The 23,504-nt window shown below is 46.9% G+C and overlaps 4 protein-coding genes across 4 annotated transcripts; 1 reads left to right on the top strand and 3 right to left on the bottom strand.

Annotated features, from left to right (window-relative positions):
* Positions 1-5,067: 5,067 nt before the first annotated feature.
* LOC147965618 (uncharacterized) lies at positions 5,068-7,242 on the bottom strand. Its single transcript, XM_087530532.1, has one exon. The coding sequence runs from the start codon at positions 7,240-7,242 to the stop codon at positions 5,068-5,070; it is 2,175 nt and encodes a 724-aa protein (XP_087386658.1).
* Positions 7,243-12,987: 5,745 nt separating this feature from the next.
* LOC147965617 (uncharacterized) lies at positions 12,988-14,895 on the bottom strand. Its single transcript, XM_087530531.1, has 6 exons — positions 14,784-14,895; positions 14,546-14,694; positions 14,299-14,341; positions 13,919-14,050; positions 13,729-13,818; positions 12,988-13,631 (listed from the first exon to the last, which is right to left on the bottom strand). Exons 1-6 carry the CDS (start codon positions 14,893-14,895, stop codon positions 12,988-12,990), a joined length of 1,170 nt encoding a protein of 389 aa, XP_087386657.1.
* A 1,442-nt stretch (positions 14,896-16,337) lies between these two features.
* Positions 16,338-17,182, bottom strand: LOC147965616 (uncharacterized). Its single transcript, XM_087530530.1, has 5 exons — positions 17,125-17,182; positions 16,966-17,055; positions 16,792-16,881; positions 16,607-16,723; positions 16,338-16,534 (listed from the first exon to the last, which is right to left on the bottom strand). Exons 1-5 carry the CDS (start codon positions 17,180-17,182, stop codon positions 16,338-16,340), a joined length of 552 nt encoding a protein of 183 aa, XP_087386656.1.
* A 2,178-nt stretch (positions 17,183-19,360) lies between these two features.
* On the top strand, positions 19,361-22,253 carry LOC125513937 (putative beta-D-xylosidase 2). Its single transcript, XM_048679172.2, has 3 exons — positions 19,361-20,902; positions 20,983-21,375; positions 21,454-22,253. The coding sequence occupies exons 1-3, from the start codon at positions 19,486-19,488 to the stop codon at positions 22,071-22,073; spliced, it is 2,430 nt and encodes an 809-aa protein (XP_048535129.2). The 5' UTR covers positions 19,361-19,485; the 3' UTR covers positions 22,074-22,253.
* Positions 22,254-23,504: the final 1,251 nt, after the last annotated feature.

The following is a 23,504-nucleotide window of genomic DNA, read 5'->3' as shown; positions in this document are numbered from 1 at the left end:
AAGGGGTTCTTGCCTGTGTTGCAAGGTGTGAAATTGAGCTCAGCTCAATGTCCGACCACGGCAGAAGATATAGAAGAGATGAGTGTCATCCCCTATGCCTCAGCCATAGGGTCTATTATGTATGCCATTCTGTGTACCAGACCTGATGTAAACCTTGCCGTAAGTTTGGTAGGTAGGTACCAAAGTAATCCCAGCAAGGAACACTGGACAGCGGTCAAGAATATCCTGAAGTACCTGAAAAGGACTAAGGACATGTTTCTCGTTTATGGAGGTGACGAAGAGCTCGTCGTAAAGGGTTACATCGACGCTAGCTTCGACACAGATCTAGATGACTCTAAGTCACAAACCGTATACGTGTATATGTTGAATGGTGGAGCAGTAAGCCGGTGCAGCTGCAAGCAGAGCGTCGTGGCGGGATCTACATGTGAAGCGGAGTACATGGCAGCCTCGGAGGCAGCGCATGAAGCAATTTGGGTGAAGGAGTTCATCACCGACCTAGGAGTCATACCCAATGCGTCGGGGCCGATCAAACTCTTCTATGACAACACTGGAGCTATTGCACTTGCCAAGGAGCCCAGGTTTCACAAGAAGACCAGGCACATCAAGCGTCGCTTCAACTCCATTCGTGAAAATGTTCAAGATGGAGACATAGATATTTGTAAAGTACATACGGATCTGAATGTCGCAGATCCGTTGACTAAACCTCTCCCTAGGGCAAAACAAGATCAACACCAGAACTCTATGGTTGTTCGATTCATCATAATGTAACTAGATTATTGACTCTAGTGCAAGTGGGAGACTGTTGGAAATATGCCCTAGAGGCAATAATAAAAGGATTATTATTATGTTTCCCTGTTCATGATAATTGTCTTTTATTCATGCTATAATTGTGTTATCCGGAAATCGTAATACATGTGTGAATACATAGACACCAACATGTCCCTAGTAAGCCTCTAGTTGACTAGCTCGTTGATCAACAGATAGTCATGGTTTCCTGACTATGGACATTGGATGTCATTGATAACGAGATCACATCATTAGGAGAATGATGTGATGGACAAGACCCAATCCTAAACATAGCACAAGATCGTATAGTTCGTTTGCTAGAGTTTTTCCAATGTCAAGTATCTTTTCCTTAGACCATAAGATCGTGTAACTCCCGGATACCGTAGGAGTGCTTTGGGTGTACCAAACGTCACAACGTAACTGGGTGACTATAAAGGTATACTACGGGTATCTCCGAAAGTGTCTGTTGGGTTGACACGGATCAAGACTGGGATTTGTCACTCCATATGACGGAGAGGTATCTCTGGGCCCACTCGGTAATGCATCATCATAATGAGCTCAAAGTGACCGAGTGTCTGGTCACGGGATCATGCATTACGGTACGAGTAAAGTGACTTGCCGGTAACGAGATTGAACGAGGTATTGGGATACCGACGATCGAATCTCAGGCAAGTAACGTACCGATTGACAAAGGGAATTGTATACGGGGTTGCTTGAATCCTCGACATCGTGGTTCATCCGATGAGATCATCGAGGAGCATGTGGGAGCCAACATGGGTATCCAGATCCTGCTGTTGGTTATTGACCGGAGAGTCGTCTCGGTCATGTCTACATGTCTCCCGAACCCATAGGGTCTACACACTTAAGGTTCAGTGATGCTAGGGTTGTAGAGATATGAGTATGCCGTAACCCAAAAGTTGTTCGGAGTCCCGGATGGGATCCCGGACGTCACGAGGAGTTCCGGAATGGTCCGGAGGTGAAGAATTATATATAGGAAGTGCAGTTTCGGCCATCGGGAGAGTTTCGGGGGTCAACGGTATTGTACCGGGACCACCGGAAGGGTCCCGGGGGTCCACCAGGTGGGGCCACCCATCCTGGAGGGCCCCATGGGCTGAAGTGGGGAGGGAACCAGCCCATAGTGGGCTGGTGCGCCCCCCCTTGGGCCCCCATGCGCCTAGGGTTGGGAACCCTAGGGGAGGGGGCGCCTCCACTTGCCTTGGGGGGCACTCCACCCCCTTGGCCGCCGCCCCCCCTAGGAGATCCCATCTCATAGGGCCGGCGCACCCCCCTAGGGGGCCTATATAAAGGAGGGGGGAGGGAGGGCAGCCGCACCTAAAGTCTTGGCGCCTCCCTCTCCCCTGCTACACCTCTCCCTCTCGCGGAAGCTCGGCGAAGCCCTGCTGCGATCACTGCTGCATCCACCACCACGCCGTCGTGCTGCTGGATCTTCATCAACCTCTCCTTCCCCCTTGCTGGATCAAGTAGGAGGAGACGTCATCCGCTCCGTACGTGTGTTGAATGCGGAGGTGCCGTCCGTTCGGCACTTGGTCATCGGTGATTTGGATCACGGCGAGTACGACTCCATCATCCCCGTTCTCTTGAACGCTTCCACTCGCGATCTACAAGGGTATGTAGATGCACTTTCCTCTCGTTGCTAGTTGACTCCATAGATTGATCTTGGTGAAACGTAGGAATTTTTTTTTGTTTTCTGCAACGTTCCCCAACAAAGTGACCATCTAGCATTTCCGTGGGGTTTATCCCGATGCTACTGAAGTCATATGTTAGCCCGGTCTGCAGAATGGCGTTGAATCGATAAGCTTGGTTGCTGAAGGCAATTGCTTCCATCTTTGTTCCCTAGAAATTTTTACAAATTCAGATAACAAGACTTTAGAACACATGTGTATATACATTAAAAAAGGTTGCTATATTTAGTGATCACTAATCTCATACTTCCTGGTCCAGAAGTATGCAACGAAAGTATGGGTTTCCCATTGCATGCACCCTGATATGGGACATCCACATCACCTTAGCTCGAATGATCCAACATCTTTGATAGATATGTTCCATCTGTACACTTTGAAAATTCAGGTACCTACATAAAATAACCCGAAATGATGGGATAAACAAACGGTGATGTCAGATAAGCGTGCATGAAGATCTATACACTTGCCTGTTCATCGGAGGGATGGTAGGCAGAGGCATGATGGGATCCGGTGGATTCGCCATCACCCTCCTCGAGGGCGTCGAGCTGTACGATATCACCATGGTCAGGGAGCTAATGGATGAAGTGTTAAAGAAAGATAGAGGGGCGCATGGGCACGGGTAGTGGCATTTATATACATAGTCCAAGGGGCCCACAGGCGGGAAAATCACAATTCTTTCAATATTTGCATGTGGAAGTCTAGCGAAAAAACCCTCTACTATCGAAACTATTATAAATAGTAAGTTATGAGAGTTCTTTGGCAACAAAAAATTTATTGCTAAAACTTTTTGAATCAATTAATTATTTATAGATATTTGAGATTCTTAATCTGATCGAAATCATGTCAATTATCTCACCAGTATCATTGTTTCCTTTTCGCCTGTGAATACGCTATATTCAATATAACAAACTGCGGGAATATAATGATGACTTCAGATTTTTAGTTAGGAACGCAATAATTGGATATATCAAAATAATTAATGTGATAGTGCGTTAAGGTAAGTGTAGTCACGCAATTAATAAATTACCATGGATTCGCCAATATTTCGTCGATTAAATATATTACCATTAATTACCAACATGCTGCAATTTCAAAAATAGATTATTTACGCAGCTTTTATTATACTATATGTTATTTTATAAAATCCCAACATATTTGATTTTGTTACATGTGATGACTCGTTGTTGTGTTACTTTGCAACGACTATTTTACTGGCATTTTAAAATAGTAACAAAAAATTAAATCGAAGTTATTAGCAATAGTAATAATTTGTTTAGTGGGTCTTTGATGGCTTGATTCGTTGGTCGCGGTTTTTAATTATTGAGTATGCGCGTGAAAAGCTAACTTCGATCTGTTTTTTAATTAGCGTCTCTTTTTTAATTTGATTCTGTATGCACAGTGTAGTAACAGCCGCACTTTCAAAACCAGCATGCTTAATTGAGAAGCCTGTGCATTCTGTGACGTAAGTTAGTTAATATATCACAAACACAGTCAATGCCATTTGTAATAAAAAGAAAATTTCGAGGGAAGTACGGATTACAGCATTTGTACCGCGTATTCATATAAGAAAAAGAAAAATATAGCATGTTAGGCGACAAAGCTCAAAGGGAAGATCAAAAACAGAGAGTAAGAAAGCAAGCATTAGACAATATCTGTTCTTTATTCATACTTTCATAGTTTGACTCCAAATCGATTACAATGCAAAATGCTCTTACGGAGCGTTGAAACATAAAATTTCCTTATACACGGGATTTTGTTAGAACTATGTTGAATACTGTTTTGTTCAAATGCATTAACACTTCATTCAAGTTTGTCCCAGCTATAACATTTACTTACATTTCCTTGTTCAAAGAGGAATGAGAACATCAATAAATAAACATGAATTAGGGAAATAAATAAAAAGAAACCTTGATAACTACAGCTGTACATGAAAAATGTACAACATTTAAAACTGGGTGGAACAAAAGAAATATTACACACTCATACACACTCATAAAGCTCAAGGCAGTAGGCCAACATGTAAGATTTTAGCCATTTAATGAGCATGTAAATAAATGTATCACACGCACTGAAAATCAATGTACCAAATATAACCTGCATGCTAAATGATGACATGACATGCATGCTACATGTTTTAATCAAACTGTACAAAGTAAATGTAACATGTAGTGGCTCTATATGAAGCCAAACATTATTTTGGAATCTCATATTACAAATAACACGGTACGCTGTGTGACATGTACATTGCCAGAAACATTGCGATAGTGGAAAGCAAATAACAGTGATAAAGGTAAAAAATTAATTAAACATGATGCAGATCTTCATGAAGCCAATCATTATTTCTGATCCTAGTATTACACATAACACAGTACGTTGTGTGACATGTACAATGTCAGATTACACATAACACGGTATAAATTTATTGAAATGCAGTTATTACTTGAACTGATTGGTGTATACCTCTAACAACGAAGATACCCAATGAAAAAATATGTCATAGAACCGAATTTCAGCAATTCTTGGACATCGAAAAAGTAAATTGCATATATAAATCTAGCGGGTCTTATAAGACCAGAATTCAGCCTCTAAGTATTTCCTTGTAGACAATGTTCTTCATTGAGGTCAGCAAGGACACGGTCGGTCTTTTACGCTTTTTCGGGTTGTTATGTTGCTTGTTGGCCTTATCCTTTGGCTTCTCCTTCTGAATAAGTATTTTAATGTTTCTCTTTGCGGTGGCTCGAGACAAAGCAACATAGAGACCATGAGAGAACACTGGATTAGGTAGATACACACCAACAATGGGGATGGTCTGCCCTTGAGCCTTGTTAATCGTCATAGCAAAGCTAAGCCTTATAGGAAATTGCTTCCTCTTAAACTTGAAAGGAAACATGTCGTTGTCAGATGGGCACAGAGGTATTCGAGGAAGGAAGACCCTCCTACCAGCGTGTTGTCCAATAACGATTTCTGCATCAATGGTGTTCCTATCAAAACTTCTAACAACAAGCCTAGTCCCGTTACACAGACCATTAGCTGGATCAATGTTCCTTAGAAGTATCACAGGGCAGTTCAGCTTTAGTTTGAGTGCATGCGGAGGAAGACCATTGGGAGTCAATTCGTTTAGAAACTCAGGAGCGTAGTAGCCATATGGGTCGTCCTCCGCACTGTCAAAGCTATGGTAGACTACTTCATCTCCTTGGAAATGCTCTATCACGCGGATGTTTATCTTGTCGACGTTGTCATTTGTCGTGGAAAGGATTGCGCGAGATGTCATGTAACTCGAATCTGCCATGTTGTCATCTAGACTTGGAAACACGTGGTCAATCAGCTTCTCCAGGTCGTCAACCTCGCCTATAGATGGAAGACAAATATCATCAGGGAGTAGTATGTTGCCTTGGTCGTCGGCTTCCTCAGTGCCATTACAGACCCTGAGCAAGTAATCTGCAAACCACGTGTCATTACCAGCCCTCATGTTGGTGATGAGCCGAAGCTGCCGCATACTCTTCCATAGATGAGAACTTCGGAGGCTTGCATCAATTATCTGGCCCCGTGAACCCCTTCTGACGACCGGAAGCACCTGCCTAAAGTCCCCGCCAAAAACAACAGTCTTTCCTCCATAGGGTCGATCGCGTATTCCCATGATGTCGCGCATGCTATTGTCTAATGCCTCAACCGCTTGTCGCTTAGTCATGCTGGCCTCGTCCCATAGTATCAATGAGGCCATCCTCAGCAGCTTGGCGGTCCCACTCTGCTTGGTGAAGCTGCATGATGCTCCATCATCGCAACTCAGTGGGATTTTGAACCTTGAGTGGGCAGTCCTGCCGCCAGGCATGATAGAAGCAGCGACACCCGACATCGCGGTAGCGATAGCAATCTTGCCCTCGCGCCTCACCTTGGCGAGCATCGCCCTGTAGAGGAAGGTCTTCCCCGTACCTCCAGGGCCATCAACAAAGAATATACCCCCATCACCGCGTCCAACAGCCGCTAGTATTTCGTCGTATGCAGCCCTTTGCTCAAAATTCAGGGAAGATGACAATTTAGTGTCACTTTCGTCAAACTCAACAGTTGATTCCTCGATGATCTCTCTGGCCTCGCCCTCGGTTGGGTCAAATGCATCATCGATCGTTGGAAGAGCGAAATCAATAATGTCTTTACCCATAGACTGCAACATACCCCTAATGTCAAGCAACACCATCTGCTCCACCTCGTTCGGGGACGTCCGTGTCCGACGGTAGTCATCGGACATAGGCTCGAGGTGTCTATCCCATAAACCGCGCACGTTGCCTGGCTCGCAGTGCACCAATATTGTTGCAAAGAGCCTCCTAAGAGAACATGGCATAGCCCACTCCTCCGCCTCAGTAAGACAGTCGTCGAGTGTGTTGTCTGCCTCGATGAGTCCCAACCTTTCACCGGCCTCTCTAAAGCTCCCACATACCACACCGTCGACGGTGAGCAAGTCCTCAAATGATGTTTTCCCCGAAACATGGTTCAACAACACACGAAGGTAGTATCGCTCCCCCTCGACAGGATTGGCAGACACGATACGACCTATTTGAAAACGCTCCACCCGCCTCTTCCAGAACTTCTTTTTCTTCTCCCACGTGAAGCTTCCGGGGAAATCCTTGTACAATATATGCCTTGCCCAAGGGTGTTTTTCGTTTGCCTTGAAATACTCCATTAACATGGATTTTGAAGCATTCTCGGAGGATACAACATTCTTCAAGTCAGCCTGTGCATTGAATGCAACCCTGTGCATATTCGGGAGATGAAGAGGCAACTGCAAGACAGGCAGGTAATTGGCACATAGTGGGAAACCAAATATCCTCCACATAGCCTCCGGAGGGGTGACCCATCTTGCGTCAACGTATCTCTTGATCTCATCAATGTTACCATCAGCGTCTGGCTAGTCAATGCTGAAAGAAGCCTTATCATGCCCCTTATAAATGTACTTATAAATGTATTTTACAGCCTTTATGCTAGAGCAAACCTCGATGTTGATGTGGCAATTAAACATCCGCAGAAGGTAAGGGTTATATGGCACAACCCATCGGTTGTCCAACATTTTCCCTCGAACCCTAGCGCGTCTACCATTGTCTCTACGACGATAAACTGGGTATGAGTCCTTGCCTTGTATCGTGTTCTCATTGAAGGGCCGCGGGTATCTGCACTTGCATTCATTATCTTGCATGCAAACATTCTTCGGGTTGAGAGCACCGCATGGTCCATGCATCATATGTTTTACCACCATTGCATACAATTCCGGATACTTCTGCTTGTCTAGGAGCTCTGCAGAAATGAGTCGGTCATATTGCTCTGGGACAAGAAGCTTATAATTTGAATCCATGATCAACAAAAAATGTGCGTGGGGGAGGCCTCTCTTCTGGAACTCGACTACGTAAAAATAAGCAACAACAACACCCAGGACCATCTTCTTGAGCAACATATCTTTCATAGCCTCTAGTTTGCCATAGAACACACGAGCCACAATATCAGGTCGGTCTTGCGCCGTCTGTCCGGGAAGCAACTCATTTGTGATCTCTTCCCATTTAGGGTTGCAAGTCATGGTCAAGAATATGTCAGGCTTCCCGTATGTATGGACAATTGCCATGGCATCCATATGTCTCTTCTTCATGTCGCGGTCGCCACCAGGGTAAGTTCCAGGGAGAACTATTCTCACCCCAACAGCGCTTGCTCGCGTCTCCCCCGATGTTATCGCATCAACAACTCCTTTATACAAATCGGCACGGATCTGCGTCTGGTTCTTCCTGTACCACCTCAACCGACAGCTCTCAATCTTGATGTACATATCAACTGCCCATTGCTGCAGTAGGCGTGCTCCACATAGTACTGGATTGAAGATTGCAGGCCTTGTTTGCAACATGTAACAGTAGTAGTCTCTAACGGAGACGCATAACCTGCTATTCCCCTCTGCACACGATTGATTCAGATCACGTGAGCATTATTTTTAAAAACAAGAAATTATTTGTAACAAAGTGGGACGCAAAATGACATACCTGCATCATTGTAACACCCCGGATGTAACTTTCCCTATTTGTACCCCAACTCTTGCCGTTTCCGGCGTTAAGTTAATTTATTTCCTCGGGTTCGGGTTTTGCCTCTGTGTGTTGTTGTCATTGTCATGCATCTCATATCATGTCATCATGTGCATTGCATTTGCATGCGTGTTCGTCTCATGCATTCGAGCATTTTCCCCGTTGTCCGTTTTGCATTCCGGCGCTTCGTTCTCCTCCGGTGGTCATTTCTAGCTTTCTTTCATGTGTGGGGATTAAACATTTCCGGATTGGACCGAGACTTGCCAAGCGGTCTTGGTTTACTACCGGTAGACCGCCTGTCAAGTTTCGTACCATTTGGACTTCGTTTGGTACTCCAACGGTTAACCGAGGGACCGAAAAGGCCTCATGTGTGTTGCAGCCCAACACCCCTCCAATTTGGCCCAAAACCCACCAAACTCTGCTCCATGTCCTAGAGCGTTCGATCACGATCGCGTGGCCGAAAACCGCACCTCATTTGGACTCTCCTAGCTCCCTCCATGCCTATATATAGGTCCTCCCCAAAAATTCCGGATCAAACCCTAGCCCCTCTCCTCCTCCGACCGCCGGACAAAATCCGGATGGCCGGACGTGTCCGCCCGATCCACCCGGGCCAATCCCGCAAGGCCACGTGGCGCCCTGCGCCCCACATCGCCGCTCCGCGCTGCCGGCCCGCAGGGCCCGCTTCTGGCCCGCGGGGCCCGTCCCCTCCGCCGCCTCCGCGCCAAGCTCCAGGGAGAGGAGCTCCCGAGCCGCCGGCGTCCTCCGCCGCCCCGCCGACCGGAGCAGGCCGCCGCTGCCGACGCGCCTCGCCGCCCGCGCCTCCGCCGCCGCGCCGCCCCGCTGCCCTGCCGCGCCGCCCAGCCGCCGTCGTCGCCGACCAGCCCGCCGGCAAGCTCCGGCGAGGGTCCGGCGATCCTCGGGAGGCGCGCCCCGATCCAGATCCGAGGCGGCTACAGTAAACCCTAGATCTGGTTGTTTTTTTCTCTAAGTCCCGAAATTCTTGATCCAAGTTGCTCTGTTCGAGGCCCCGTAACTTTGCATCCGTAGCTTCGATTCATGCATATAGCATATCAAAATGTTCATCTCAGAGAGTACATCATTTCATTCCATTGCATCATTTTCATTTGAGCTCATCATGATGCCCGAAATGCTGTTAGAAGAGGGCTACTTGAGTTAATTGTCAGATCTGTTACTCCGTTTAGCACTTCTGTCATTTTTGCCATGATTAATGTGTGCATGCTATGCCGTGAGTTCTTCATATGTTTTGTTAAGGGTTTTGTCATCTTTCCAGAGGTGCAACCCATGTATTTTTAGGATGTGTGTAGTGACTTGTGCAAGCTTGCAAAGTGGTGCACTTGCTAATTCTGTTTTCAGGGACTTAGTGATTTCACTAAGTCCTGGGATTGTTTAGTTCATGATGCCATATGTTCATGTTGTTTCCTAGTGATCCGTGTCTCTTTTGAGGATGATCGGTAAGAGAATTTTGTTAATGTTGTAGTGATCTATCCATCCATGTCTTTGTTTGCAATTATGGAGCACCCTAACTTGAGTCAATCGAGCTCTACTTTTGCTTCGTTGCGAATCTGGGCAGATTGTCAACTTGTTTGCGATTTTGCTGATGTTATTGTAGTTGATACGTGCATGCTATGCCATTGTTCTTGCCATGTCTAGCTTGAATTTTGTGCCTTCTTAAGGGATGTATGCTTGTCTTGCCATGACTTGCACCGTGGTGAGTGCATCGAGCTCGTAAACATGCCTTCGTGAGTTATGTTTCAGCATGTCCCAGTTTTCACCAAGTCTGAAAACTGATTATGTTTTTGCTATGTTCGTGTGCTTGTTAGTATATTTTGTGATCCCTTTTGGCTCAAGGTCAATAAGGGACTTTTGTTAAGCTTGTTGAGTAGCTCCATGCCATGTCTTTCTTTGTCATGTCCAGGTCCTGTAGCATGTTGTTTTATTGCTCCGAAGAGGGCTATATAATCTGAAATTCCAGACAAGTGTTAATTTCACTAAGTCTGAGATCTGTTTTATAATTTGCATTTTTGCCATGCTTGTTTGAACCTGTTAATGGATGATTTGGCCATAGCTCAGTGCTAGACTTTTCTTAAGCATCTTGAATGCTTCCCTGCCATGTATTTTGTTGCCATGTTTGGGTGCTGTAGCAGGTTCATTTCATTGCATTTAGATGCCTACTTGCTGTAAATCGCAGACCGGTGTCATATTTGAATCGCTTGCCATTTCCAAACCGTAACTCCGATTCCGGCGTTCTTTATATCGTTTTCAAGCGATTTCATCTCATCTTTCCAGTGGCACACTTGGTTTTCCAAGTTGAGGCCAGGTTCATGCATTTCCTGTCATATCTTGCATTTTGCATCCCGCATCGCATCCCGCATAGCATATCATATTTGCATCGTGTTGTTTGAGTTTGCACGTGGTTGATTGTATCCTTGTTGCTTGTTTGTCTTGTTTGGGTAGAGCCGGGAGACGAGTTCGCTAACGAGGAGCCCGTTGAGTTTGCTTTTGAGGATCCAGTCAACTCTGACAACTGTGCAGGCAAGATGATCATACCCTCGAAATCACTACTATCTTTGCTATGCTAGTTTGCTCGCTCTTTTGCTATGCCAATGCTACGATGCCTACCACTTGCTTGCAAGCCTCCCAAATTTCCATGTCAAATCTCTAACCCACCATTGTCCTAGCAAACCATTGATTGGCTATGTTACCGCTTTGCTCAGCCCCTCTTATAGCGTTGCTAGTTGCAGGTGAAGATTGGAGGCCGTTCCTTGTTGGAACATCTTTTATTTACTGGTTGGGATATCATTATAATGCCATGTTATCTTAATGCATCTATATACTTGGTAAAGGGTGGAAGGCTCGGCCTCTCGCCTAGTGTTTTGTTCTACTCTTGCCGCCCTAGTTTCCGTCATATCGGTGTTATGTTCCCGGATTTTGTGTTCCTTACGCGGTTGGGTTATAATGGGAACCCCTTGATAGTTTGCCTTGATTAAAGCTTTTCCAGCAATGCCCAACCTTGGTCTTACCATTTGCCACCTAGCCTCTTTTTCCCTCGGGTTTCCGGAGCCCGTGGGTCATCTTATTTTAAACCCCCCCCGGGCCAGTGCTCCTCTGAGTGTTGGTCCAAACTAGAGTCCTGTGCAGCGCCCCCTCGGGGAAACTCGAGGTTTGGTTTTAGTTGTATGGAGCACTCATCTGAGTGTGCCCTGAGAAAGAGATATGTGCAGCTCCTATCGGGATTAGTCGGCACATTCGGGCGGTGTTGCTGATCTTGTTTTAACCTGTCGAAGTGTCTTGAATTACCGAGATACCGAGTCTGATCGGAACGTCTTGGGAGGAGGTCTATTCCTTCGTTGACCATGAGAGCTTGTCATGGGCTAAGTTGGGACTCCCCTGCAGGGATTTGAACTTTCGAAAGCCGTGCCCGCAGTTATGGGCAGATGGGATTTTGTTAATGTTCGGTTGTAGATAACCTGGACCTTAAGTTAATTAAATGAATCAACCGAGTGTGTTACCGTGATGGCCTCTTCTCGGCGGAGTCCGGGAAGTGGACACGGTGTTAGAGTAATGTTTGCGCAGGTTGTTCTCTAGTTTCTCGCTCGTGCTTGCCTCCTCTTCTCGCTCTCTTTTGCGAGTAAGTTAGCCACCATACTTGCTAGTCGCTTGCTGCAGCTCCACTCATATTTTACCTTGCCATTCCAATAAGCTTAAATAGTCTTGATCGCGAGGGTGCGAGATTGCTGAGTCCCTGTGGCTCACAGATTACTATTACACCAGATGCAGGGCCTGATGATTCTGCTCCAGGAGACGCGTACGAGCTCAAGTGGGAGTTCGACGAAGACTCTCAACGATACTATGTCTCTTTTCCCGATGATCAATAGTGGTGCCCAGTTGGGGGTGATTGGGACCGTTGTCGCATGTTGGGTTCTATTTTATTTTGGCGTCGTAGTCGGGCCATGAGTGTTTTGGATGATGTAATGTTATTTATGTACTTGATTGACGTGGCGAGTGTAAGCCAACTATGTTATCTCCCTTTTATTATCATATTACATGGGATGTTGTGAAGATTGCCTAACTTGCGACATATGCCTTCAATGGGATTATATCTCTAAGTCGTGCCTCGACACGTGGGAGCTATAGTCGCATCGAGGGTGTTATAATCATCCTCATCAGCATGACACAAACGAGGATTTTGTACAACCTCCCAATCAACATTACGTTTGGGTAGCTTCGGATGCCAACCTAGCTCCCCCATTGGATAGAATAATGGATAAGACAACGGGTCGTATGCCCCTGGGGTCACACGTATACTATGCCTTTCGTTGTTGTTATCACAAAGTGTTATCCTGCGGTCAAACCTATTTGCTAGGTCAGTGCCCTCAACCCAAATTGCAGCGACCTCAGAGGACACCGGTCTATTATATCTTCTTTGGTCAAAGCCTCTTATCGGTGTTTAGGTCTATCCTATAATCATCGAGGTTGTCCTTGTGTGCACCCAAACTCCTAAATTGCTGGGAGTATGGGTTTTCTTTGAGTATGTTTACTAACCTCTTCACGACATCCTGGTCTAATTGCTTGGTGGCCGCCTTACGATGATCTAGGTTAGGGTCGTCGTTACAGAAGTACAATTGCAAATGTTCTGGACGTGAGCTAGGCCCGAACGAATGGACATTGTGGTAGATGGTGCCATGAGCTCGGAATGTGTACACCCCAGACCTCATGTTTGTGTAGTTTTCATCAAGGCTGACACCAAGGGTTGTGAAGGCGAAATGCCCGTTGAAGAACCGTATGTTCTCCCGAAAATGTCTAGAATCTGCATCCATGCTGGACCATAGCCTCATAAGCTCTGGGATTGGTTCTGGTTGCTTAAGCTGGATCTGGCCATTGCGACAGCAGAAGCCGTCAGTCTCAGACTCAAACTTCCTGGCCTTACAGTGTTTGCAATTTTCGTCGAGTTTCAGGACGTGAGTGCTGTCTGGAATGTTTGAGTAGACAGTGTCAAATGGATCAATCTCGCTAAGTTTATCGATAGACTTGCTCGCTTCCTCATCATCATCCAATATGTCATTATCGGATCCTACGAGGATTAGTTGAAAAATCACGTACAATTCACTAACAAAAAAAAATAGAAAACAATGGAGCTCCAAAGTGTCATAGTGTAGGGTTTGCAATACCTTCGTTGCAAAACATGTAGTACTCCTCATCAATCAATTCATGTGCTTCCTGCTCATGGCGCATGGTGCCGCTTTGGAAAACATCGATGTCTTTTGCATTGTCGTCGTAGAAAATGCGACAATAGACACAATCATGTTAGAACGACATGCTAAGAATGAGCATAAGAAACTGACAATCGCAAATTCATACCATTGGCATCGGCAGAGTATCTCGGAATGCTCGTCCCCGGATCGCCATCAGATGAATCATCTTTCGCGGCATTGGAGACGGGTGATGCGCGGCTTGGGCATGTGGGACATTCGGAGTCTGAGTTTGCTAGATCTGTAAGGAGGATTGCGATGCATTCTTTGCACGGTGTTTTTTTTTCCTTCGGTCATAATTGGCCTTCCTCTGTGCACTTGACTCCCCCTTCTCATTCACCGACATGCTATTGCGGCGTTGCACGCTCCTCTCGCGTCTTTTTTCGTTCATTGTTTCTCTGACCTCCACCGTTAATTCGTCACTTCTCTTCTGATGGCATGCTCTGCTCCTTGCGTTTTTCGCCTCCCTTTGATCGTTTGTTAAATTACGTTTCCGCTCATTGTCAGTTTGCCTCCTAGCTAGAACAGTGTCCTGAATGACAGACGCGTGTAAAGTTGAAGGGGGACATGTTGCTCCCTCTTGCAATGTTTCTGTAATGCTAGGGCTATTTCGGTCGTCTGGATCAAAAATAAGTTCAAATCATATTTAGAACATTTTGATTTCTCGGCTTTGGAGGAGTCACATCTAGAATAACAGGGCATGCAATAGAAACGGATATTGATCGTAAGCGCATACCTGAAGTACCAGATGCATGTTTGTAATGATCTTGGATACGCTTATCCTTGTTCCTCCAATAAGCAGCTCGCCGCAGGGCGTTTTTATGGTCTCTCTTGCGTTCTTCTTCTGTTTTTCCTCTGTTTCTTGTATGTCATTCAAGATCCCATCTGGAGCCATTACAAACATTCCCGAAAATAAAAAATCATGGAACTAAGATGCAAGCAATTTCTGTTATAGTAGAACAAAATTAGAATACCTTGTAGCTCTATGTCATTAACGATCCCAGTCCAGACCTCCGTTGTATCAGCAAATGCCGATGCATCATCCGAGAATGATGTATAGTTAGAGCTAGTGGGGTTGCCTTCCATACAAAAGTTGTCGAGACATTTTACATGCTTATTTATTTAAACGGTCCTTACCATGATGGTTAAATCATTAAAAGCTTACCTGATAAATGAAGGGTCTGTGCATGTTCAACTTGTACATTACATTGTTTCTTCCGCTGATAGGAAGCCCTCCTCAGGGCGTTTCTATGGTATCTCTTGCGTTCTTCTTCCGTTTTAAGCTCTGTTTCTGGGGTGTATTTCAATATTACATTCCCGAATATTACAGAATAAAACAGATACGCCCACCAAATTGGTGTATGAGTAGGCACAATATGATTACCTTGATGCTCGTTGTCATAGATGAATCCAGATGAGACCGTATTTGAACACGGAAATGTCTCCAAGCTGGTTGGGTTGTCTGGTGAACCAGATTTGACCAAACATATTTATGCTAATTGGTTAAGACGATACCGACTATAATGTTCAAAACATTTTAAACCATACCTGTTAAAACAAGGGTCTGTGCCATTTCATCTCGGACATTAGGTTGTTTTTTCCGCCGATATGATGCCCTTCTCAGTGCGTTTCTATGGTCTCTCTTGCGTTCTTCTTCCGTTCTATGCTCTGTTTCTTGGGTGTAATTATGGATTCCATTTGCATCTGATGTCATTAAGTGCAAACACAATAATTAGAGAATATAACAGAAACATGTCCGCAATCTGTTGAATGAGTAGGCAAAATATGATTACCTTGAATTTCATTTTCATTAATGAGACCAGATGTGGTCGTAGTTGTAATAGAAAATGTTGACGCATCATGCGAGAATGCGGTATAGTTAGAGCTAGCTGGGTTGTCTGGTGAAGAAAAGTTGTCTAAACACATGTCAGCTAAATGGTTTTGACATACCGAATATCATGGTTACTACTCTTTAAGCTTACCTGATGAATGAAGGGCAAGTGCTACAGAAAATATCCAAAGGATAAAACAAAACCATGGAGATGGTGAGATCATATTACCTTCTTTATCTCCAACACAAAGGACATACGATGTGACCATCGCATTATCCGGGTATGATTTATCGTTAGGAGAGACTGATGTATAGTCCGAGCTACCTGAATTACATGATTCAACAAGCTTGGTCAGTACTTATTTAAATTACGTAACAGGTGACTAACTTCCTGCGAACACAACACATACGGGACGTGGATCAATTTACCAACCATGATAATCTCGTGTGGGTTTAGTTCTCTCCCTATCTTCGAGAACATTTGTGATATCACATAGAGACTGACGACGGGCAGACTTCCCATTGACTTGTTTATTACCCAAACCATCTGACATCTTATTGCGATAAGTAGCCCGCCTACGAGCGTTGATAAGATCCCTATGATCTAATAAGCAACACAGAATGAGCATCATATAATCACTTACCAGGGATATGACCACAATATTATCTACTAAGCAACATACGTATGGACATCAAACTAAGAGTATCCATCAACCTTACCAGATTTTGCAACTACCGGCTGATTCTCATTTTGAAAGCTCATATTATCCTCATTTCGTTTAATCCGATAAGCTGCACGTTTCCTTGCATTGTACTGCTCCCTTGCATTTTCCGCGTATTTTTTGCATTCAGCATTTAATGATACAGTTTCATGTTGTTCGGAAGCTGCGTCATCTGCATTTATAAAAACAAGTAAAAAGCAAATAAAACGACGGTAGGGAAGGTGGAGATCATGCCTATGGATACCATGAGTATTATCTCGTAGCTGCATCTTATGAATAGCATGATCGAGTGTTAGGTTAGCCGTAGCTGCAAATGTTTGACCATCATCATGGTACCCAGGTCCTACCCATTCCGATCCAACTGTAGAGTTTAGTAAGCATGATTACAAATTCAATATTTGACTGGTATGCACTCAATCAATCATGTACCTGTCTCCGTCGTGTAAAAAGGGTCAACATTTGCAGCTATGGTTACGGTGCTTGGATTACCATCTTTCAGTTTTGTCTCGCTCGTAGGTGCTGCAAGACATTAAGCATGGTACAACTCATTGTCAGACTTGCACGTCAGGCATCACATCACAGTATTTTTCACACTTTATATACCGGGTTCAGTAGCGCAAATATCTTCTAATTTTTCATCAACGTGTATCAAGGTTGCATTGTATTCTTCAGCATTTTTTACGCTCGTCTGATCTGCAACACATTGTGCAAAAAGCTTAACTTGAGCAGGAATGCAAGTATTCCTAGTACAGTGAACAATACCTGTAGCTACGTCGACTTCTTGCTGATGTTCACCGTCTTTGCTTTTTGCATTACCCATTCACAAATGAAATGACCGCTACCTCCGATGTTTCTGTGGCTGTGGTGTTTTCGAGGCCTAGGAGAAACATAAAAGCTACAATGATAGGATGGATATAACAGGTGCAAGATGAAAGCAAGAGAGATGGCGAACTTGAATGCATGAATAAGAAGGTACTTTAATTCACAGCTTACCATTGAGTTCCTCATAGCTTTTCATTTAAAACAATTAATTATGGTAAGACAAACATTCAACAAAAGGCACATGTACATGAACCGATGGCCAGCGCAGTCTATTGTCGCCTAGGTCATTGTTGAGCCAACATATTTCCAGGTTGTTGTTTTAAGAAATGTTATTAGGGTCGTTGCTATAGAAACGATAACTCTCAGCGAATTGGTGCTGGTTTTATTTATTATTGGTCATTTCTTATTTTTCGTACTAATGCATCCTGGTCAGGCCAGATCTCCACCTTTCTTGTAAGGATCATGGTGGGGATAGTTTGTGGCCAGGCCACGATATCGATTCTGGCTACGGCAAAGTATCCACTTACAAACTGAGGTATGTACTTACATTGCGTCCCCAAGAGCAACATCTATCATAAAAATGAAAAGCTAAAATTCAGGCTATAGATGTAATCTGCTTTAATTGATGATCCTTAGATGTAAATGCACCAACAAGGTGATAGTACAATTTATAATTACGCAACCGAACAAGGTGATCATTGCTGTACTATTTGATCATTGCAGATTCGTGACCTGCAGTCTTGTCAAAGTAAAACGATTTGTGGCTGCCTGTATGTGATGGGTGTGTGTATGAAACCATGTAGAAATATCTGTTCTGTATGCGATGGATGTAAATTTCAGATCTGTTCTGTATGTACATATCATGGTCTTTGTGTATGAAATACGCTGGTGGATCTGTGATACCTGGAGGGCGTCTATCTGGCGGCGGATCTTGAAGGGGATAGCCGGCGCCACGTCCTGGACCTGTCCGGCGACAGGTCCTGAAGGGGATCCGCGCCGGAGCAATGGAGACCGGCGGTTTTGATCCGCGCCGGATCCTCGAAGCGCTTAGCGGAGGGTCCTGCACAGGACCAGCGCGGGAGCAATGGAGTCCGGCGCGCCGGGACGGCAGGGAAGTACCGTTGGGCGGCGGCTGGCGAAGGAGGGCACTGTCGGCGTCTGTTCCTCGCAAGAAGATCACGAGACCTCGCTCGAGGGCACGAGACCTCGATCGAGCCCGCACAGTGTGCCGTTTATTTTTCGCTGGTTAATTTTCGCCGGTCTGTGGTCACTGGTTTTTTTTCTTTTGTTTCGGATAATAAGGACGGGAGTTTGTGCGTGTGTGGGACTCCATCGCGGGGTTTTATTCGGTTTATCGCGGTTGAGAGAGAGGTGGGAAGAAGTACCATAGAAGTACCAAAAAAGGCCGGGTGAGGTGGGACGAAAATAAAATCCGGAACGCGACCTACCAACTGAGACAATGATGCATGAGGCGTCATTTTATCTTGTTGTCGGTCGTTTGTAATCCACTTAGGCTTTACCTTTTGTTTTGCTTTTTAGACTATAAATAACTTGTAAACACTGCAGTAAGTAATTGGGTATTGTGTGCATCAGTCGATGTAGAGGCCCGAGATTTTAACCCTGTTTTTAACCTTGATAGTTGACAAGCTGAGGCAGTTCCTCTGCTTCTTTTGTTGTAGGCCAATGTATTACCAGTGTGCGGTTAATTCTCTCCTGAGCTTGTGCCTGTATATCAGCGTGCACAATCAATTAACCAGTTGCTACAATGACGATCTGTTTTGCTGGTGTTCGGGGTCAAAATTTAGCATTCATTTCAATGAGAAACCAAAAAAAATGTTTGTGTACAACACAATGAACCTATTAGTAGCTGCAAGAACATTCAGCTAAAAGTCAAGACCTTACAGGAGGGATGGGTTGTCCCTGGATGGAAGCATAGCTTGCAGAACGTGGAAGGATGACCAGCCTCGTCGTTCTCGATGGCACCTGCAGCCATACCACCTTATCACCGAGAGGGAGAGAAGATGGACGACACCACCATCAATTCCACCACCGTGCATTCCATGTGCCCGATCTCATCTTTAAATTCGCGTACCAACAAGCAGTTCTCCAGCTCTCAGTTTTCTGGCCTTTCCCGTGTTTGGATCCGCAACCAGCTGTTCCCGCGGTTGTCCTTTTTGGTCTGGTTCAAAGGATCCCTATGGGCTATGGCTATGGCCCCGCCCTATATACACTGTTTCACTGTACGTACCCACTTGCCCCGGTAGACCAAGAGCAGCGAGAGGTCCCTCCTCTCTCGTCGCAATGGCGTCCTCGCTTCGCCATTGCGTGCTCTTGGCCTCGCTCCTCTGTGGTCTTGCCGTTTCCGTCGCGCTCACTTCTGTCTCCGGCGGCGGCTCCGGGCTCGGCCCAATCACCACCAATGGCCGGAACTACACCAAGGTCTGCGACCCGGCCCGGTTCGCGGCCTTGGGTCTTGAAATGGGTGGCTTCCGGTACTGCGACACCTCCCTGCCATACGCCGACCGGGTGCGGGACCTCGTCGGCCGCCTCACGCTGGAGGAGAAGGTGCGCAACCTCGGCGACCGCGCCGAGGGCGCGGCGCGCGTCGGGCTGCCGCCGTACCTCTGGTGGGGGGAGGCCCTGCACGGCGTGTCGGACACCGGCCCGGGCGGCACGCGGTTCGGCGACGTGGTGCCCGGCGCCACCAGCTTCCCGCTCGTCATCAACAGCGCCGCGGCGTTCAACGAGACGCTGTGGGGAGCCATCGGCGGCGCCGTGTCCACCGAGATCAGGGCCATGTACAACCTGGGCCACGCCGAGCTCACGTACTGGAGCCCCAACATCAACGTCGTGCGCGACCCGCGGTGGGGCCGCGCCAGCGAGACGCCCGGCGAGGACCCCTTCGTCGTCGGACGGTACGCCGTCAGCTTCGTCCGCGCAATGCAGGACATCGACGCCGGCGGTCCCGGTGCCGACCCTTTCGCCCGGCCCATCAAGGTCTCCAGCTGCTGCAAGCACTACGCCGCCTACGACGTGGACGCGTGGCTCACCGCCGACCGCCTGACGTTCGACGCGCGGGTGGAGGAGCGCGACATGATCGAGACGTTCGAGCGGCCGTTCGAGATGTGCGTGCGGGACGGGGACGCGAGCTGCGTCATGTGCTCCTACAACCGCATCAACGGCGTCCCGGCCTGCGCCAACGCGCGGCTCCTGTCGGAGACCGTCCGCGGCGAGTGGCAGCTCCACGGGTACATCGTCTCCGACTGCGACTCGGTCCGCGTCATGGTCAGGGACGCCAAGTGGCTCGGGTACAACGGCGTGGAGGCCACGGCGGCGGCCATGAAGGCCGGGCTGGACCTCGACTGCGGCATGTACTGGGAGGGCGCGCAGGACTTCTTTACCGCCTTCGGCCTCGACGCCGTGCGGCAGGGGAAGCTGCGGGAGTCCGAGGTCGACAACGCGCTGCGGAACCTCTACCTCACCCTCATGAGGCTCGGCTTCTTCGACGGCATTCCGGAACTGGAGTCCCTCGGCGCCGACGACGTCTGCACGGAGGAGCACAAGGAGCTGGCCGCCGACGCCGCGAGGCAAGGCATGGTGCTCATCAAGAACGATCACGGCCGGCTGCCATTGGACATCAACAAGGTCCACTCATTGTCGTTGGTTGGCCTACTGCAACACATCAACGCCACGGATGTCATGCTTGGAGACTACAGAGGTAAAAAGTAAAATAATCATCTGCACATTAGTGACTGCATTGTTACAATGTTACCTGAAATTACTTGTCTGTATACGCAGGCAAGCCATGCAGAGTTGTGACGCCGTACGATGCGATAAGGAAGATCGTCAGCGCCACGTCGGCGCACGTGTGCGACGACGGCGCGTGCGGCACGGCCGCCGACGTGAAGACCGTGGACGCGACCATCGTCATCGCCGGCCTCAACATGAGCGTGGAGAAGGAGGGCAACGACAGGGAGGATCTCCTCCTGCCGTGGAACCAGACCAACTGGATCAGCGCGGTCGCCGAGGCCTCGCCGTACCCAATCGTGCTGGTGATCATTTCCGCCGGCGGCGTCGACGTCTCCTTTGCGCAGAACAACCCCAAGATCGGTGCCATCGTCTGGGCCGGGTACCCCGGCGAGGAAGGAGGCACGGCCATCGCCGACGTGCTCTTCGGAAAATACAATCCAGGTATTGTATATAGATGAAAAATGCAGACCAATTCCTTGGTGTATTTTTTATCTGATGAAACGTTTCTTGGATTGTCAGGGGGGAGGCTGCCGCTAACGTGGTACAAGAACGAGTACATCAGCAAGATCCCGATGACGTCCATGGCGCTGCGGCCGGTCGCCGACAAGGGGTTCCCCGGCAGGACCTACAAGTTCTACGGCGGGCCGGAAGTGCTCTACCCGTTCGGCCACGGTCTCAGCTACAGCAGCTTCAGCTACGCGTCCGACACCACCGGGGCTTCCGTCACAGCCCGGGTTGCCGCATGGGAGTCCTGCAAGCAGCTCACCCGCAAGCCGGGGACGGCCCCGCTGGCCTGCCCGGCCGTCAACGTCGCCGGGCACGGGTGCCAAGAGGAGGTAAGCTTCAGCCCGAGCGTGGCCAACCGTGGCACCAGGGACGGCACCCACGTCGTGATGGTCTACACGGTGCCGCCGGCCGAGGTGGACGACGCGCCGCTGAAACAGCTGGTGGCGTTCCGAAGGGTATTCGTGCCGGCCGGGGCCGCCGTCCAAGTGCCGTTCACGCTCAACGTGTGCAAGGCGTTCGCCATCGTCGAGGAGACGGCCTACACCGTGGTGCCGTCGGGCGTCAGCACGGTCCTGGTCGGAGACGAAGCGCTGTCATTCTCTTTCCCCGTGAAGATCGAGCTGGCTGTATAGATTCTTTACATGTCCATTGAATTTTTTTAGTTTCTTTATATACGAAAGATGAAAGATGAAAGATTGAAGGCCAAACCGTTAGATACTGTGGGCAGCACGTGTAATATCTTCTCCCCTCTTTTTTGTTTGCGAGAAGTGTAATATCTTCTCCTCTGCTACTATAAACGCACAGTTTTTACATCCCAGCTTCAAAAATATCAAATGAAAACTAGCGCTAAAAATCGTTTTTGCTATTTATCAAAATATTAAGTTTTACTTGATTCTTTCTTGCTCTTCAACAGGAGGTTCCACGTCTTCTATTAAAGATATGTTTATAGTCAGAAAATTTACAGGATTGGATAAGAATTGTTTTGATCTTATCTCTAAGAGAGATCTTACCCTTCAAATCTTGCGCATCTATATAGCCTTGCTAAAAATCAGTCGACTGAGATCTAACGAAGTCTTAGTTGACCTTGCAGCATTTTGTTCCATCGTTTGCAGCATTTTTTCCTGCCGGTTGCAACATCTGTCTTGCTGGTTGTAGCATGTCATTCCTCATCGATTGCAACACATCATCTCACCGGCCGCAACCTCCTTCTTTGATGGTTGTAGCATTTTTACCAGAACGGTTGTTACATATGTTGTCATTGCTTAGAGTATCGTTGCAACATTTTTCATCGTCGTTTGCAACATCCAGCCATGCCGCTTGCAGCACCACAACTACGCTGACGTCACTCGACTAAGACTTCGTTAAGTCTCAGTTGACTAAGTTCTAGACAGACCCCTATATATACCATCCCATGAGGCTCAATAATACACACAATGATTTACGCTAATTCTCTCCTTCTAGTCCCCTTACACAGAATTAGCCGCGAGTCCTAGACCTATAGCTCTGCCATAGCTTTCGCGTCACCCCATCTTTGAGAGCTCGATCTCCATGATCTCCACCGAGGGTTGCGCAACATATATCTTAGGGTTAGTCCACCGATCAGGTTGATCAGCTGCCCTGGAGAGTTTTTCTCATGGGAAAACTTTGTTTTTGTCACTCTAGCTTTTGCCTACTTTGCTTATGCCACTATAGAATTTAACATATCACTTTTGCCACTCTTAGTTTTTGACAATACATCACAAATGCCAATCCGTGCAAAAGCAATAACTTTTCATTTCACTTTTGCCACTCTTAGATTTTGACAATGTATCACAATTGCCACTCGTAAATTATTGCTTTTGCCATGGAATGGCAATTGCGATGTATTTTCAAAAACTAAGAGTGACAAAAATGAAATATCAAATTTTAGAGTGGCATAAGCAAAGTGGTCAAAAGCTAGAGTGGTAAAAACAAAGTTTTCCTTTTTTTTATCTTTGATCCGTTTTTCTCTCTATTGGTCGTTCGACTAATGATTTCGTTTTTGGTTTGCCGATCATAGATCGGATTGTGTTACCCACCATCAT

This window comes from Triticum urartu, chromosome 6A (assembly GCF_056163025.1).
Source record: "Triticum urartu cultivar PI428250 chromosome 6A, HENAU_Tu73, whole genome shotgun sequence".
In the NCBI taxonomy this organism is placed as follows: domain Eukaryota; kingdom Viridiplantae; phylum Streptophyta; class Magnoliopsida; order Poales; family Poaceae; genus Triticum; species Triticum urartu.
Note: the sequence above shows the minus strand (reverse complement) of the source record. Positions and strands in the feature narration are given on the sequence as shown.